Source organism: Lissotriton vulgaris, chromosome 4_1, assembly GCF_964263255.1.
Source record: "Lissotriton vulgaris chromosome 4_1, aLisVul1.2, whole genome shotgun sequence".
Lineage (NCBI taxonomy): Eukaryota > Metazoa > Chordata > Amphibia > Caudata > Salamandridae > Lissotriton > Lissotriton vulgaris.
Genome location: NC_141691.1, coordinates 1,518,367,981 through 1,518,387,444, shown reverse-complemented (window position 1 = coordinate 1,518,387,444; position 19,464 = coordinate 1,518,367,981). Strand labels below are relative to the sequence as shown.

At 46.8% G+C, this 19,464-nt stretch overlaps 1 protein-coding gene across 1 annotated transcript in view; it reads right to left on the bottom strand.

The window, feature by feature from the left end:
* RP1 (RP1 axonemal microtubule associated) overlaps positions 1-19,464 on the bottom strand; it is a 2,616,437-nt gene that overhangs the window by 2,383,475 nt on the left and 213,498 nt on the right. Inside the window, exon 3 of the mRNA XM_086965756.1 lies at positions 5,045-5,702. Coding sequence (XP_086821882.1) covers positions 5,045-5,689 — 645 coding nt within the window. The 5' untranslated portion in view covers positions 5,690-5,702. The remainder of the gene's footprint in view (positions 1-5,044; positions 5,703-19,464) is intronic.

The following is a 19,464-nucleotide window of genomic DNA, read 5'->3' as shown; positions in this document are numbered from 1 at the left end:
CCAAACATTGTAATCACTGAAAATATATTCAATATTTTTGTCTAAGGATTGGTTACGCAAAGGTAGGATGCAAACATTCCTCCCCATTCTGACCCAGAATTGGGCTCCAACACTTATGTACAAAGTGGACTCTGGAAATCAAGTTTATTTTTTTTACAATTGGTTAATCAACAGCAGTGTTGCGGCTGGTCCTGTCAGCACACGCATTGAAGTACTGTGCATTCATGGTGCCTTTAGACCAACTTCAGTTTTTCAAGTTTTCACCCTTCATGTTCTTAGTTCTCCCAGGAGCAAAACTGCAACTTGTGAACCATGGAAATTCAGAATAGTCGGTGAAATGTAGAGTTTAGTAATGTTGCTATGAAGCAGTTTTACTCAGGGCATTGAAAACCTAAACAATTTTCAGAATAGATAATAGACGTAATTCAGAAAATGTAGTCAGTCACTCGTCTAATCCAAACTGGATCTTCATAACTGGGGACAATTATCCCCCATGACAAAAAATATTTATTGTAGCTCGAGGTATTATTAGTGACTGGATATATTTCAGAAGCAAAAATATTGAGATTTTTATAAGGACCTGCGTGCATATAGTCTACACAAATATGACTACCAGAACATTGGCAAGGTAAGCAGATGTCGAGTTAGAATAGTTAATCTACACTCCCCAATGCATGTTTCCCTTAACAGTATGTTGGAAGTCAATATTGTTCTGTAGAAAGTTGTGCAGGTCGATATTCTTGACCAAACATTTGACATACAACTGTGCATGTATCACTGTCAGTGAAACAGATTGAAGCATGGCATATCGACATGGAACTTCTATGTGGAAACGGATAGACGATAAGGAAGACAATATGTTGTGTCACTGCCAGCAGCATTAGTTTCAAAACGTAATGCAATACATCTTGTGGATTGATGAGGGCCACTATAACCTGGTAAATCATAGGTGTGCATAAAGTGCTGCAGCAACCTAAGTAATAAAGAAGCTGATTACTGCAAACAGTGATGAGAGAGCATAATATAATTTAATGAGTACCCACTGAGATTGAACATTGAAGTTTCTTTTATTCCAGCCAGATGCCATACCACCCAATTGTGTATCTGTAATAGTATGGTTTGATGGAATTTCTGCTTCTATACCTCATTGATATTACAGTGTTTAGACACTTACTATTACTTTTACACAATAATTGTGTCCCAAACTTTTTTTTAAACAATAATTTTAATATTTGCCTAAATAAATGCAATGTATTCCAAGTGCATGTTTGAATGGCACAATATATGTATATATACTGCATTGTGAGACCCAGTGATTGGTGAGGGGGGAATTAATTGCCATTATTACCAAGACCCTAAGAGTCTCCTTAGAAATTTGAAATTTTTGGAAGAACCAGTGATTCCTAATGAGATTCCACAGTGATTCTCCAAGGAGTTTCACCCAGGGAATTGTGTGCTTTAAATTATAATATACAACAATGATGCTTCAAAAAACATAGTAGTTACTAAACATACGTCGAGCTACAATAAATACTTTTTGTCTCTGGGATAATTATCCCCAGTTATACAGATCCAGTTTGGATTAGATTGATTTACTACATTCATTTCATTTCACTTATTACATATACATATGTTTGGTGCCAATTGCAGACAACACCCAAAAGAGAGAGTATCTTAAGAAAAGCAAATGTGTATGTCGAACTAATTAATAAACAGAAGAGCACTATTATTTTTCCACCAGCTCCAGGTGTGGAGGTATGTCTTTGATTCTCTTCCTCCCTTTCTCAGTGAATAGGATGTTACAAAACAGATATAAATTTGGCAATATAATCTCACAGACATTGCAATGCATTGGCTACACATTCAATAAATCAATCAATAAATTCACAATTATTGTGTTGTTAATTGCAAGGTAACCCAATGACTTCTTTTCAGCATTTGGAACTTGACTCAAAACACAGTTTTACAGGCGCAATTTTACTTATAAGGTTGAGACTGAAATTTGTTTACTAGACACTTTCGGTCTTCCTGATGAATATAGGCATAGCACCAAAAAGTACACTTAATGACACCCAACTGCCAATGGGACGAATGTAAAACAAAAATTGTAACTTAAAAATATCTTTGTAGTTCAGCATCTTGAAGTCTTGTAAACAATTTTGACCATTCCCTGATGAGGAGGTCAGTATGAAAACAGATCGAACATATTACCTCACATTGGTATTTTAATTCCATTTACTCCAAGACAACGTACGAAAATCTGGAGTGTTTGGCGTATTTGCCACTGAAGCATTTATTAGCTAAATAGAATTTTAGTCACTTCTGTTCTCAATATCATCTCTGTAGCGGATTGTTCTGGTTTGAGAATGCACCAAACATTGTAATCACTGAAAATATATTCAATATTTTTGTCTAAGGATTGGTTACGCAAAGGTAGGATGCAAACATTCCTCCCCATTCTGACCCAGAATTGGGCTCCAACACTTATGTACAAAGTGGACTCTGGAAATCAAGTTTATTTTTTTTACAATTGGTTAATCAACAGCAGTGTTGCGGCTGGTCCTGTCAGCACACGCATTGAAGTACTGTGCATTCATGGTGCCTTTAGACCAACTTCAGTTTTTCAAGTTTTCACCCTTCATGTTCTTAGTTCTCCCAGGAGCAAAACTGCAACTTGTGAACCATGGAAATTCAGAATAGTCGGTGAAATGTAGAGTTTAGTAATGTTGCTATGAAGCAGTTTTACTCAGGGCATTGAAAACCTAAACAATTTTCAGAATAGATAATAGACGTAATTCAGAAAATGTAGTCAGTCACTCGTCTAATCCAAACTGGATCTTCATAACTGGGGACAATTATCCCCCATGACAAAAAATATTTATTGTAGCTCGAGGTATTATTAGTGACTGGATATATTTCAGAAGCATCATTGTTGCATATTATATTTTAAGGCACCCAATTCCCTGGGTGAAAATCCCTGTAGAAATGTAGAAATTTACAGTGGAATCTTATTCAGAATATTGTTCTTCCAATAATTTCACATTTCTTAGGAGGCCCCGCTAATAATGCCTAATAATTCAGCCCTCACCAATCACTGGGCCTCACAATGGAGTCATCATAATGAAGCTATAAGAATGATTTGCAGGTTAAAATTGCATGAGAAAACAGGGACCTTACTTGTATGTACCTGGTCTACAAAATTCACACTGCAGTAATTATTTTCCAGATTAGAAGACCAGATCCTACCTTAATCATTTTTCGAAGAATAAAGACTTCTATGGGTTGTAATGTACCTTTAACAATTAAAAATCAAAGGTTTCTAATTCTACTAAATAGCTTGTTTCTTTCTTGTGTTATCTTACCACAGACAGTGCTTAATTTGAGTAGTGGTTGGCTGTGGGGGCAACCAGCACTAATTATTTGAGGAACACCATTCATTTGTCTTCATGTGACATTTCTCGAGAAGAGGTGGAAAATGCACAAAGTGAAAATAACTGAGGCAGAATAAGAAGGAAAAACCGTCACCAAGTGAGGAAGTAGGGATCTGTTAGAGTGAAGTTAAGCAGACGAGAGTGTGTGCTTGTGGATTAAATAAAAGTGAACTAGATTCCAAACTACACAGCATGGGTATTCGGCGAGATGGTGCCGGCCTCTGCCTTCTGAGTGGACCTTTAGGCACCAGCACTTAGGTTTCTACAAAGTTAACAATGACCACAGTTGTGCTACGGGGTAAACATTAATCAAAGGAAACTGGAAAATGTAGATGCTATGTAGGTTAGTGTCCATAATTTCCTATAGCTATATTTTGATGGAAATACTATTTCATCTGATTCTCAAAGCAATAGTTGTAAAAGATTAATATCCATACTTGTAGGTATCTTTCAGTAGACTTTTCATTTTGGGTATTCTCAAAGAATTTCTGAAGTAGTCAGTTGTATATTTATAGGAGTACTCACACTTCACAAAAGGATCCACATGTGCCTATCTCATGGAGTGTAAATATTTTTCATATTTACTTTAATTTTTTACTCCAAGCCTGTATAGTAACCGCTGCTGCTACATATGTGGATATTCCCTTCATTTTTCACCCTTGAAAGTGTCTGCTTTTAACAGGCATAGTTGCAAATGTTTTTCTACTAGAGTGACCACCTCCCTACAGGCCAGGTCACTACACAAACTGTTTCCAGTCCTGAACTTTTGTGTGACATCCTAATAGACTCTTGGTGATGTAATCTTTGTTTTGCTTCGTAATTTGACTACAACACTAGGAATCATTGATCTGTGGGTGAAAAGTTGTACTGGAGACAGTGTCCATAATGACCTGAAGTGATTTGGTCACACTAGTTTCTAGGTAGGGAAACTACTGATGAAATGCTTTTGACTACCCACAAAACTATATCTTTGTGAGAGTTTACAGCATTTTGCATGGCCACTGCTTCCCTGATAGTTATGCCTCTAGACGTCAATTTACAAAGGAAAAAATACAAAGCCAGCCATTGTGATGGATTTTCTCTGATCATAAGCACAAAATTCCATTAAATCTGACCCTGTGAATCAAAGTGTGGAATTGCATATTACAAATGTCTAAGTTTTAAAATGTGCCCCTTTTTTCTTTCCGAAGAACATCTCTCTACAAAGCTAGTCTACTATCAGAATTATGTCTTGTCTGGAGATTCTCAATTTTAGCAATTAATGTTTCTTTGAGCAAACCTTAAATCATACTTTCAATGGCAGTCATACAGTTTCATAGTAAGGAATTTCTGATTCAATGGATAGAGACAAATAAACATATCAGAAGCAAATGAAGTTGATGGCTTTAAATGTTTCTAAGAAAACATGGGGGGCGAGCAAGCATTCTACATACAAACTTTATTAACAATGCTACACAGAAGACTACAAATGAAGCTTAAAATGAGATTGGTGGTCTAATGTTAAGACAGTGATGTAAATATTTGGGGATTCACTCTACAACAGCTAATATAATGTTAATGGCAAAAATATATGGCTGATAAGCATTTTGCTCAGGTGCAATATGACTTCTTACCCTTCTGCCATCTGATGTGTATAGCTTAGTCACTGGACACTGTAAAACTTCAGTCATATGGTCCAGTAAGGCCTCAAAATTTTGGGTGATTTTTCTGTTCAAAATGATGACATGCTTGAATCCTGTGTCCCCGTTCTTGAAGATAACCAGCTTCTTGGAGAGGCTCGGTACTGCAGTATTGTCACCTGGTGCTGGATTGACTTCATTTTGACGTAATAACTGTACTACACGGCGCCGAGCACTGACTGGTCGGCTGCTCTGCCAGAGCAAGGGCTTTTTTCTGGCTCGCTCAAGGTTAATAGGCTTAATTTTTTTCTGGTGGGAACAAATGTAGGACTTGCCATCCTCCAGCTCATCCAAGGCAGAAACCTGGTGAATTCCTCGAGGTGTACTAATGTTTCTCACCCCAAAAGGCAAAGGAACTTTTTTTGACAAACTATCAAGCAAGGCGTCAAATGTCTTGAAGGAACGATTACTAACCACCATCTTGATTCCATTGAACTGAGGGTCGCCACTCTTATAGAAACAAACATGTTTGGATGCAACAGATTCCGTTACATTTGAGTGGCGGGTTGATGCTGTCTGTGCACTCTCTGATGAGTATGGTTGAAGGCCAGAGTAAGTAGTAGAAGTTGATTCACTCATTTTTCACTCAGATCTGAAAGAGGCAACAAGTAATTACTTTTTAGTACTTAGTCAAATAATAAAAATGTTAAGTTATTGATAGCAGTCATGCTTTTGACGAAAGACCACAAGCCAAAGTTATTCAAGCAACTAGCAACAAAGAGATAACAATACTGTGCCCTCTGATTGTTATTGTATAACTTTAAAAATGGAAAATGAAAAGTTTCGAAATATTAGAAAGAGATAAGGTGTGCAACCTTTACAGTCTTGAAAAAGCACATTACTAATGACATCATGCACAAGAAAAGATATATTAAATCAATTTTACTTTTTAAATTTTTCATTCAGCTATTTGCTAAGTTTAAGAAATGTGAGTAATAGTTGAGAAGAGTGAGAACAAATAATAATCACAATACTTGTCAGATCGAGCTACTGGAGTCAGTAATAACCCTATCCTTAACCCTCTGGTAGTTTGGGACAAAGCAGTCAATCTTAACTTAGAGGCACTGTGTGTGTTTTTATTATGTAACCCAGTGTTTTTCGATAGAAGACCCAGACGTTCCGCAATGAAAATCACTTTGAAGGGGTTTTCACTGCCAGAACATATAAAACATAATAAATATAAATAGTTTTTAACTTTCTTTATTGGTTTTTGACATGTATATATTATTGGTGTCAATCAAAGTACATGCATTAATCAAACAGCTTATACATTTCTGGAAGGTGGTTTATTGGTAATGGAAGGTAGGCACTTAACACCAGAAACAAGGCCACTGACACGGAGTCCTAAATAGGATCTTGGTAGCTGACACAGAGCAATAAGGCTTAACTTAGGAGATAGGCAAGTAAAGAATTTGAAAACACCAATTTATTAAAAAAGTAGGAAACAACACACAATAAAAATCCTGCACCAATTTGAAAAAATAGGAAATATTTTTATCTTTAAAATGACACCAAAATGACCAAAATCTATGGTAGAGAACCTGAGATATTATTTGAAGAATAAACAATTTCTAGTGCTTATAAACCAATAGCACCACTTTGGGACATCTGGCCACACTTGACGAAGACGGAGTCAAAGTTTGAGGCCAACCGCGATGGAGGCCTGCTCAGATACCCCACGCGGGAGGCTGCGGTCAAAATTTTACCTTTGCACTTAGAAACTTTTATGGAGCTTTTTCCGCCGAGGGCCCTCGCCACTCTCTACCAGTCCAGATTCAGTGAGGGTTCACCGGCATGACTTTCAGGGAGCTACCGGTCAAACTTTGGAAGTCAGACTCCGGAATTCTTCAGTGGGATGAACCTGTAATCGAGGCCAGGTCGCTGTTGAAGGTAGCCGGCTTGGCTCTCGCGGTCAAGTCGGCCACCTTATTGAGTTTTGCCAAAACATTTCCCAAACTTCTGGAGGTCCTTCCAGAAGGTCTCATAGTGGGTTCCAAACACAAATACAAGGGTCTGGAATCTCCTAGATGGTTCTTGGCAGGCCTGTACTTCACTTCCCACAATGCACTTGGCCAACCCCTTAAAACCCCACTGGATTCACTCCAGAGAAGGACTCTGGCTGCAGAAGTGTCAATTAAGCTCTGTTAACATGTAGCTGCAGGGAGTCCACTAGTTACTCTTTTTTGAAGCAAGGCAAAGTCCTCAGAGCTGTGGTACCTGATAGTGCAGCAAGCGCAGTCTTTACCAGGCAAGCCCTTGGGTGCAGATCAGGATTCCAGCAGGACAATCCTCCTCCTTCTTGTAGTTTCAGGCAGCTGAACTGAAAGGCTATGCACCTCCCACATATTTAATCTCAGCATCTGGGCATCAAGATGGGGGCAACCCTGGCTAATGGGATGCAGGGTGCCACCCAGGCACTTGACCACTGCCTAAAAAGTGTGCCATCTTCTTGTCCCAGAAAGCACTATTCCTCCAAAATCCATCATGACTGAAATCCCAGCAGAGCAGAAGGAGCTAACTAAACCAACTCTCAGGGTGGCTCATTTCCACAGCTCTCCTTCTCCTAACATCTGAAAATGTATTTCTTAAACCTGCTTGCTGGAAGGGACACAGGGGACTGGGGGTAAGTAGGCCTGGCATTCCATGCTTGTCCTATCCTCCTTTGAACCATCATGCTTTAGGACCCCTCTAACCTGCCCTGGCATTCCAGTGTAACTGCAGATCTCTCTCCAGCAGATAGCCTTTCCCTGGAGAGGTATGTGTCACCTAATCAAGACAGCCTGGCTAGGCCTGTTAGCACTGACCAAGCAGGGAAGATTGCAGGAAGCCTGGGTTTTGGCTTACATGCAAGAATGTGTTATAACTTATTTTCTGTATAAATTAGGATAGATTCAACGAGAGCAATCTGTTGGATTTATCAATGCCATTCTGTTAAGTCTTTTCGCCATTGATTGTGCAGGGGCCCTGTAGGAAGGGGGAGGCTCTAGTTGGCGCAGTGGCGACACTAGCGACAAGCAGGGACTCTCTCTTCCTCGTCAGGGCTGAGGGTTACCTTCCAGACAACCTCTGCTTACCCTCTAGGTAGTGTGGCTTAAGCAGTCGTAGGCTAATCTTTGGGGCACATGGGGTTAAACACTTGCAATACTACACCGTCACAACCAACCCACCATACAATGAGACCAAACTGTATTCGTTGAAAATATATCTCTTTATATAAACTTCAAGCAGGTAAGTGAATACAGTTATCAGACTTTCAAATAGCGGTTCCAAGTTACTTAGTTCAAGTTGCCACAGTTCTTTCGAGCAATAAGTGTTCTTTCGGGCCTTCTGGCCGGTTCAACAAAGTTCTTGTGGAGCGGACGGCTTCCAGGGGAGCTGTCCCACGTCGCGTTGCCTTCCCGGGGTCGCTGTTCGTTGCGGCTCTCAGCCGAGCAGGTCACGGGTCATCCGGGGCAGCGGTGCTCTGTGGCGGCAGGGTCCTTTCCTCGTCGTTCGCTCCGTCCCTGTAGGCGGCGGCTGTGCGGTGACGGCAAGTGGCAGTACGGTCCTCAAGTGCAGGACGTACCCAGCCAAGTGCCGGTGCAGCTGTGCGCTCACAGCTGAGCTGTCGGGCAAGTTACCGACCCAGCGGACTCTCACAGGGCAACTGTCCGTCCTTGCAAGTGGATTGGCTGCTCGTGGCGCAGTCAACTCGAGAGCTCGGACCGGACGGGTCCTCCTTCGCTTTGCTCTCGGGCTCCCGGTGCAGTCGCGGTCACGGTGTTCGGGCCAGCGGCGGCTGGACCTCACTTTGCTTTCGCGGTTGCTTTGGGCCCCGGTCACGGTGGTCAGGTGGATGTCGTTGCCTTGGAGGAGATTCCTCCGTCGGTACTGCGGCGATAAGCAGCACCCACAGTCGCTTTCTTCAGGATGTAGCGCCCACTGTTCCTGGGGCGCTGGTCAGGGGGCAAGTTCAGAGCAAGCCCTTGGAGATCGTTTCAGCAGAGTTTGGCACAAAGTCTTGTAAAGCAAAAGTCTTCTTGTAGTCTTTCCTTTTTCCTCTCCTTCGGCAGCAAGGCACCAGACACAGGCAAGAGACCGTACCCTTCCTTGTCCTTCACGGTCCTTCTCGTCGGGCAGAGTTCCTTCTGTAGCCCAAACTGGATCTAACTTTCAAGGAGCAGGGCTCCTTCTTTTATAGGGCATTTCTTTTGTTCTCGCAGGCCAGGGGGGCCTTTGCATAGCCACTTTCAGTCCTTGAGTACCCTGGTGGGTGTACTCCGGCTTCTTCTTTCAGCGTGAGGGGCAGGCGCATCAGACGCCCCACAGGAGGTGGAGCCACCATTGTGTGGACAGGGGCAGCCAGAGTACCTTGTTGATGGGGGCTTCGCCCTTCCTGGGCCAGGTGTCGGCTGAGTCATCAGTCGCTCCCCAGGAGGGTGGAGCCAGCATTGTGGTGGCAGAGCACAGCAAGATTCAGAGTCAAGAGCCACTCCTACCTCCCACTAAGGTGTAATCTGCGCATTCACCACCTGTCATCCCCCCAGCCCTGTCACTCACGCATCCCAGACAGTCAGATACACATACCAGCAGAGGCGGGCTGAAATGGTTAGGCAAGCAAATGCTAACTTTCTAAAAGTAGCATTTGCAAACCCAGGATACTAAAATAAACTTGACTACAAGAAATACTTTATCATCCTGAGTTCAGGCATACTAAACACGACTCGCTACCATGCTTCCTGAGCCTGCTGGGATTATAGGGTGTAATAATTCCAGCAGCTCAGTCTGGCCTAACGGAAGCAGGTAGCCTTCAATAGTGAGATACGATTTTGGTTGTAAGTCACTACTAGGACATGCCACACACATCAATTGTCCTACCTTACACCTACAACGCACCCTGCCCGCAGGCCTACCATAGGGGTGACTAATATGTAGTCAAGGGAAGGTTCGGGTGCTGGCAAGTGGGTGCACTTGCCCAGCTAGCGTGACAGTACGAGACCGCACGCGGGTTCTGCGGTCGCAGTCCCCAGACACATCTTTACGGCTGCTTCGGTGGGTGGCGCAACCAGCGCTGCAGGCCCACTAGCAGTATTGGCATCTACAAGCCCCGGCACTCCTTAGTGCACTTTACTAGGGACTAACAGTAAATCCAATGAACCAATCATGGATACCAATCGCATGTACAATTTACAGTAGGGAGCACTTGCACTGCGGCACGGGTCAGCCGTGGCGCAGTGCCCTGAGTATCGGAAAACCAGCAAAACATCGGAGGTACATCAGCAAAAAGTGGAAGGGAGACTCACGCCAAGGTGCCAGGTCTAACATGTGTCCCCTCCAGCTGAAATGTGGGGGGAACTACCCTTCCCCAGGGAGTTCCACATCACTAAGGCGGAAAAATCTGGACAGACCGTCAGCGTTGGCGTGATCGGTGCCAGGGCGGTGTTCCACCGTAAAGTCCATGCTCTATAGAGAAATGGACCACCTCAACAGTTTCGGGTTCTCACCCCTCATTTGCATCAACCATCTGAGGGGCCTGTGGTCCGTCTGAACTCGGAAGTGAGACCCAAACAAGTAGGGTCTTAGCTTCTTCAGCGCCCAGACCACAGCAAATGCTTCACGCTCTATTGCACTCCACCTACTTTCCCGTGGAAGTAACCTCCTACTTATGAAGGCTACGGGTTGGTCAAAGCCCTCCTCAGTCATCTGTGAAAGAACGGCCCCTACACCATGCTCTGAAGCGTCTGTTTGCACTATGAATTCCTTGGAGAAATCAGGAGCCAGGAGCACGGGCGCCGTGCACATGGCAGTCTTCAGGGTGTCAAAAGCCTTCTGACAGGTGTCAGTCCAAATCACATTCCTGGGCTGCTTCTTCGAAGTCAGCTCTGTCAAGGGGGTCACGATCGTGCCATAGCCCTTGACAAACCTCCTGTAATACCCAGTGAGCCCCAGGAAGGCTCTCACTGCAGTCTGGGTCTTGGGGGGTTCCCAAGCCAGGATGGTCTCAATTTTGGGTTGCAAGGGTGCTACCTTGCCACTCCCCACTTGGTGTCCCAAGTACACCACTGAACCCTGCCCAATCTGGCACTTGCTTGCCTTGATTGTGAGGCCTGCTCTGCGCAGGGCCATCAACACTTCCCAGAGGTGTCGCAGGTGTTCTGGCCAGGTGCCACTGAACACCGCGATGTCATCCAGGTAGGCGGCACTGAACTCGTCCAGCCCAGCCAACACCTGGTTGACCAATCTCTGAAAGGTGGCAGGGGCATTCTTCATCCCAAATGGCATAACCCGGAACTGGAAATGCCCATCTGGTGTCGAGAATGCCGACCTCTCCTTTGCCCCATCGGTCAAGGCGATCTGCTAGTACCCAGACGTCAAATCAAACGTACTGAGGAACCGGGCAGCCCCCAGCCGATCAATGAGCTCATCAGCTCTGGGGATGGGGTGCGCGTCAGTCTTCGTGACTGAATTGAGTCCTCTGTAGTCCACACAGAACCGTAGTTCGGGTGTGGCTCCCGGCGCAGCAGCCTTTGGGACCAAGACCACGGGGCTGGACCAAGGACTGCTGGAAGACTCAACCACTCCAAGGGCAAGCATCTTGGAGACCTCCTCCTTAATGCAGGCCCTGACCCTGTCAGTCACTCTGTAAGCCTTATGCTTCACAGGTAAGCTGTCTCCAGTGTCCACATCATGGACGCACCAATCTGTGACACTCGGAACCAGGGAGAACAGATCTGGAAACTGCCCCAGCAACTGGCGGCAATCTTCCTGTTGTTCGGGGTCAGGGTGGGTGAGAGGTTAACTCCATCCACTGACCCATCTTTCTCACAGGCCACTAAGAGGTCAGGAAGAGGCTCCGACTCCTCCTCCATTCCGTCATCAGTTGCCAACAACATGCCCACTTCGGACCTTCGTAAGTGGGGCTTGAGGCGGTTGACATGTAGGACCCTCAAAGGGTTCCTGGGCGTCTTCATGTCCACCAAGTATGTCACTGGGCTCTTGCGCTCCACAACCTCAAATGGGCCTGTCCACTTATCTTGAAGGGCACAGGGCTCCACTGGGGCCAGGACATACACCTCTTGTCCAGGCTGAAGCTCGACCAGAGTGGCATTCTGGTCGTACCACCGCTTCATCTCCTCCTGGCTTGCTTCCAGATTTGCCTCGGCAAGTTGTCTGAAGCGTCTGGTTTGGTTTCTGAAGGCCAGCATGTAGCTATATACATTCTGGGGAGGTTTCCTGGGAGATTGCTCCCAGCCTTCCTTTACCAAACTCAGTGGTCCTCTCACGGGGTGACCGTACAGCATTTCAAAGGGACTGAACCCTAGGGACTTCTGTGGTACCTTGCGATATGCAAAGAGCAGGCATGGTAAGAGGACGTCCCACTTACGCCTCATTGGACCTTCCAGGCCCATGATCATGCCTTTCAGGGTTCGGTTGAATCTCTCAACCAACCCGTTTCCTTGGGGATGGTAAGGTGTGGTGAACTTGTACGTTACGCCACACTCTTGCCAAAGGGACTTCATATATTTGGATATGAAGTTGGTCCCCCGGTCGCTCACCACCTCTAGAGGGAATCCTACTCGTGAGAAAATTCCCATCAGTGCACGTCCCACCACGGGGGCCGTCACTGTCCTCAGAGGGATAGCTTCAGGGTACCGGGTGGCATGATCCACCAAGACCAGGATGAACCTGTTGCCCATGGCTGTCTTGGGGTCCAGAGGCCCAACGATGTCAATACCCACTCGCTGGAATGGCGTACCGACCACAGGGAAGGGTTGGAGGGGAGCCTTGTTCTTCCCTCCGGTCTTCCCACTTGCCTGGCAAGTCGGACAAGTTCTACAATGAGCATCTGAGCTCTTGTGCATTTGGGGCCAGTAAAAGTGGGTGACAAGCCTGTCATAGGTCTTGTCCATCCCCAAATGTCCTGCTAAAGGCACATCATGAGCCAGACCCAGTAGGAAGGCTCTGAACTTCTGGGGTACCACCAGCACACGGGCTGACCCAGGTTCAGCAGCCTTAGGCTCTGAATACAGGAGGTCGTTCTCCCAGTACACGTAATGTGTTTTGGCCTGAACACCATTGGCCTTGTCTGCAGCCTGCTGCCGCATACCCACGAGAGAAGGGCATTCTTTCTGCTCCTTGCAGAATTCCTCCCTGGAGGGTCCTCCTTCTTGCTGCCAATGGGTCAGCTCAGGCAGGTCTCCCAGTTCGGCGATCTGTTCCCCTGTAGGCTCCAGGGCATCCCCCTCAAGGTCTGCTTCCTCCTGGACCGTGGGAACTTCAGGGGCCGGTTTCCCGCGCCCCCTGCGCCTTCTCCCTAAGGCCGGTTCCTGGGCCTCTCCTTCAGGCCCCAGGACCTCTTGATCACCCCTACTGGCTGCCATTGACCGGGTAGTCACGCACGCCCAGTCAGGCAGACCCACCATCCGCAGGTGAGTCGTTTTCTCCACCTTTTCCCAAGGGGAGTGCTCCAAGTCATTCCCTAGCAAACAGTCAACAGGCATGGTTTTCCTCACACAGACCTGCAGAGTACCAGAGACCCCCCCCCACTCGAAGGGAACTTGAGCCATCGGACACTGACTCTCTGAATTATCAGCGTTGATAGCCCTACAGTAGGCATGGGGTACAACCTGCTCTTGAGACACCAGGTGCTGCCTCACTGCAGTCACACTGGCTCCTGTGTCTCTAAGAGCCTCAGCTTCCTTGCCATTGATGATCACCACCTGCCCATATTTCTTAGTGTTAGAGGGCAGGTAGTTCGTAGGGATCATCTCACTGTCTCCTAGCGAGACCAGGGTCATGTGAACGGGATCTCCACCCCCCGGGACCATCACTTCTTCTCCTAAGTGAACACTAGTCACTTGACGGGGCGGAGCACCAGTGGGTGCGGGTTTTCCAAACAGGCGACACTTGGGGTCACTGGATATGTGCCCAGGCTCGCCACATTTGTAACAATTGAAGGGCCCCTTTGGAACAGGTTTACCTGTCGGGGCCCCATTCTGCTTCGGGGGTGGGGGGGGCTGAGAACCCTGCTGCGGATTCCCCTGGGAACTACTTTGGGGGCCTTTTTGGAACCCTTTCTGTTTTCCCCCCTTGTCCCCCCCCCACTCTTCTGCTGGGGACCCTGCCCACTCTTGGCGGAGTCTCCCACGGGACCCTTGTGGACCCTGGTGCTGAGCCAGCGGTCCGCCTCCTCAGCAAGCTTCCTCGGGTTGGACAGCTTGCTATCGATCAGGTGTTGGCGTAACTCAGGAAAACAGTGATCAGACAAGTGCTCCCATGCAATCAAATCAAAGAGACCTTGAAAATCATTCAATTTGTTACCCTTCACCCAACCATCCAGTGCTCTGCAAAAGTAAGTCACATACTCCACATACGTATTCCCAGGCCGCTTAGTACATCCCCTAAACTTCTGTCTATACATTTCAGGGGTAAGCCCGTACCTGTTCATTAAAGCTTCTTTCATGTGGGAATAGGATCTCTGATTTTCAACGGGCAAATCTAGCAAGGTATCTCGCCCTTCGCTAAGGAACCTTCCCCACAACCCCGCTCCCCAATCCTTGTCAGGGACCCGGTGGGAGGACATGGCTACCTCGTATGCCCTAAACCACTGTCCTATGTCATCCCCCTTAAAGAACTCCTTAACTACGTCCTTCGGGATGTGCACTCTTGACTCTACCTGCACTGGCGTTGTGCTGCCACCAGTGGGAGGATGATCCAAGCCTCTTTCTTTCAGGCTCATCTCCCTCATTTTCACTTCGTAATCCATTTGGTGCTTTCGCTCTTCCAGCGCCATTCTTTTTGTTTCAAGCTCCAGTTGGATTTTCAATTCTGCCAGCTTTCTCTCGTGATTCCTTGTTTCTTTCCTGTCGACCAGTTCCTCTGGCGACAGGCCTTTACCAAAGCTGTGCAAGCTGTCTTGCCTTTCGAGATCCACCAGATCCACAGGTGCATTCTGCTCTTCGGTTGCCTCTTGCTCCGCGAGGGCATCTTGATCCTCCGGGGCCTTTCTGGACTCTATCCAGGCTTTCAGAGCCTTGTAGAGTTGTGGCTTGTTCTTGCAACCGGTGTGTGGAACCTTGAGTTTTCTGCAAAAAACTTCAGCTCATCCTTGGTGTATTTATCCAGCTTTGCGGCGTCCCACTCGACCTCCAACACCTCCGAGGTCGTGGACTCCGTTCCATCCAGGCTCTTCGCGCCCGGCATGGTTCTTACACTCGGAATCTTCTTTTCGGCAAAATTCAAATGCAAAGTCTGTGGCTAAGTAACTGGACTGTAATCACTGTGCAGTGGTCAGAAGCTCAGGTATAAATATTGCAAATGTAGATTCAAAAAATCCCACCGCTGCCACCAATGTAGGAAGGGGGAGGCTCTAGTTGGCGCAGTGGCGACACTAGCGACAAGCAGGGACTCTCTCTTCCTCGTCAGGGCTGAGGGTTACCTTCCAGACAACCTCTGCTTACCCTCTAGGTAGTGTGGCTTAAGCAGTCGTAGGCTAATCTTTGGGGCACATGGGGTTAAACACTTGCAATACTACACCGTCACAACCAACCCACCATACAATGAGACCAAACTGTATTCGTTGAAAATATATCTCTTTATATAAACTTCAAGCAGGTAAGTGAATACAGTTATCAGACTTTCAAATAGCGGTTCCAAGTTACTTAGTTCAAGTTGCCACAGTTCTTTCGAGCAATAAGTGTTCTTTCGGGCCTTCTGGCCGGTTCAACAAAGTTCTTGTGGAGCGGACGGCTTCCAGGGGAGCTGTCCCACGTCGCGTTGCCTTCCCGGGGTCGCTGTTCGTTGCGGCTCTCAGCCGAGCAGGTCACGGGTCATCCGGGGCAGCGGTGCTCTGTGGCGGCAGGGTCCTTTCCTCGTCGTTCGCTCCGTCCCTGTAGGTGGCGGCTGTGCGGTGACGGCAAGTGGCAGTACGGTCCTCAAGTGCAGGACGTACCCAGCCAAGTGCCGTGCAGCTGTGCGCTCACAGCTGAGCTGTCGGGCAAGTTACAGACCCAGCGGACTCTCACAGGGCAACTGTCCGTCCTCGCAAGTGGATTGGCTGCTCGTGGCGCAGTCAACTCGAGAGCTCGGACCGGACGGGTCCTCCTTCGCTCTGCTCTCGGGCTCCCGGTGCAGTTGCGGTCACGGTGTTCGGGCCAGCGGCGGCAGGACCTCACTTTGCTTTCGCGGTTGCTTTGGGCCCCGGTCACGGTGGTCAGGTGGATGTCGTTGCCTTGGAGGAGATTCCTCCGTCGGTACTGCGGCGATAAGCAGATCCCACAGTCGCTTTCTTCAGGATGTAGCGCCCACTGTTCCTGGGGCGCTGGTCAGGGGGCAAGTTCAGAGCAAGCCCTTGGAGATCGTTTCAGCAGAGTTTGGCACAAAGTCTTGTAAAGCAAAAGTCTTCTTGTAGTCTTTCCTTTTTCCTCTCCTTCGGCAGCAAGGCACCAGACACAGGCAAGAGACCGTACCCTTCCTTGTCCTTCACGGTCCTTCTCGTCGGGCAGAGTTCCTTCTGTAGCCCAAACTGGATCTAACTTTCAAGGAGCAGGGCTCCTTCTTTTATAGGGCATTTATTTTGTTCTCGCAGGCCAGGGGGGCCTTTGCATAGCCACTTTCAGTCCTTGAGTACCCTGGTGGGTGTACTCCGGCTTCTGCTTTCAGCGTGAGGGGCAGGCGCATCAGACGCCCCACAGGAGGTGGAGCCACCATTGTGTGGACAGGGGCAGCCAGAGTACCTTGTTGATGGGGGCTTCGCCCTTCCTGGGCCAGGTGTCGGCTGAGTCATCAGTCGCTCCCCAGGAGGGTGGAGCCAGCATTGTGGTGGCAGAGCACAGCAAGATTCAGAGTCAAGAGCCACTCCTACCTCCCACTAAGGTGTAATCTGCGCATTCACCACCTGTCATCCCCCCAGCCCTGTCACTCACGCATCCCAGACAGTCAGATACACATACCAGCAGAGGCGGGCTGAAATGGTTAGGCAAGCAAATGCTAACTTTCTAAAAGTAGCATTTGCAAACCCAGGATACTAAAATAAACTTGACTACAAGAAATACTTTATCATCCTGAGTTCAGGCATACTAAACACGACTCGCTACCATGCTTCCTGAGCCTGCTGGGATTATAGGGTGTAATAATTCCAGCAGCTCAGTCTGGCCTAACGGAAGCAGGTAGCCTTCAATAGTGAGATACGATTTTGGTTGTAAGTCACTACTAGGACATGCCACACACATCAGGGCTTGTCCTACCTTACACCTACAACGCACCCTGCCCGCAGGCCTACCATAGGGGTGACTAATATGTAGTCAAGGGAAGGTTCGGGTGCTGGCAAGTGGGTGCACTTGCGCAGCTAGCGTGACAGTACGAGACCGCACGCGGGTTCTGCGGTCGCAGTCCCCAGACACATCTTTACGGCTGCTTCGGTGGGTGGCGCAACCAGCGCTGCAGGCCCACTAGCAGTATTGGCATCTACAAGCCCCGGCACTCCTTAGTGCACTTTACTAGGGACTAACAGTAAATCCAATGAACCAATCATGGATACCAATCGCTTGTACAATTTACAGTAGGGAGCACTTGCACTGCGGCACGGGTCAGCCATGGCGCAGTGCCCTGAGTATCGGAAAACCAGCAAAACATCGGAGGCACATCAGCAAAAAGTGGAAGGGAGACTCACGCCAAGGTGCCAGGTCTAACAGGCCCCTGAGGAGATTTCCAGTGGTGTGCAATATCTCTGTGGGCAATTCCCAGGGTCAAGTGAAAGAACTTATTGCCAATCTTTTTCTCCAGTCTTCTTTTATATAATCCCAGCAAGCATATATTGGCTGCCTGGAGTTGTTGCTGGCCAAAAGCACGCTCCAGGTCCCCCGTGACCTGCATCCATAATGGCTCAATGATGGGGCAGATCCACACGAAACATTAAATATAGATGCCCTACTTTTTAAATGCCATGCACCCTGCCTTATGGACATTTAGGGTCTATCTTAGGTCTGACTTAGAAGTAGTAAAAAGGAAGGTTTAGCCCTGGCAAATGTTTTGTTGTGCCAGGTCAAAATAGCAATTTAAAACTGCTGTATTGAGCATTCTGCAACTAAGCTGAAGTGGCAGGCCTGGAGGCATATTTTACTGTTCTACTTTAGTGGGAGTCACAATGAGTGTTATATTTAGCCCACTAGTGCCATTTAATGTGCAGGCCCTGTCATACATATGGTATCATAGACTAGTACAAGTAAATTAAAGGTGCCAATAAAATGGATGCCAATTTGGTCGTGTTGAACGGGTGAGCACAGGCACTTTACCACTGGTTAGCAGGAGTAAAATGTACAGAGTTCTATAACCAACAACACAACAGTCAAGGTAAAAGTCAGGGGTGGTACAGCGCAAGGGATGGTCATTTCAAACACAGACATCTCAAATAGCAATCTTCTACATGGATTATATTGAACCAGCACATATGAGATTTACAGTAGATGGGGAAAAATGTATTTTATGAACGGGAGTGATTATGCTTCACAGTTAGTTATGTGATCAATCTTAGAGTAAGAGACAAACTAACAGAAATGTTGATATCATTAGGATTAACTGTGTCGATAGAAAGCAGAAAGGGAGGCCATGTTACGTCGAAGGGGGAGGTCACTGGACTGAGGTGTTTATGGAGGCAGAGAAACACCAAGACATTAAGTAGAATTCAGCAGCTAAGAAGAAGAGCCAGGTTACTGCCAGCCACTGGCTGCCATATTGTTGAGGCAAGTATGTCAGTGTACTATGTGAAAGGCACCCAAAGGTTTAAGAAGCATGAAGATCAATAAGAGTTATGAAGTTAGACATTTGGATGAGAACAACTTCCGGAGGGTCTGAGAACACAGTTGCAGGTGACTGCAGAGGCTATCAGCAGTAAGAACTAGTGTGAGTCTGAAGGCATGCCTTCCAAGCAAAATTCCATATTTGTGGCTGAGCAAGTGTTTTTCATCCCTAAATGTATTGGCAAATGTGATCGAGGAGCTGTGATCGAGGAGCTAAGCTTTTTGGCTCAGAAAACCAAACAATATATGCTTTAATTGTGACAGCAATTATTGTAGTTTGATCAGATAATCAGGGAAATTATTTAGAGTATCTTGCAATCAGGACGAAGATCCAGAAAATGTTCATAACTCTGACGTAGTGTTGGTCTCCACTAATATGTCTTCTTCTGTCTGACTATATTCAGGCCCCTTCCTCAAAATAAATAGTTCTAGTGTGCTAGGCCATTTCAGTCAAGGGGCTGTGAGGACTCTAACTAATTAGATGAATTCGTGTTAAACCTTCTTTTGTATTCTAAATATCCAGGTTACCATAAGAACACTGTTCTTCTACACGCCACACAGCATTGTCTAGCTCCATGC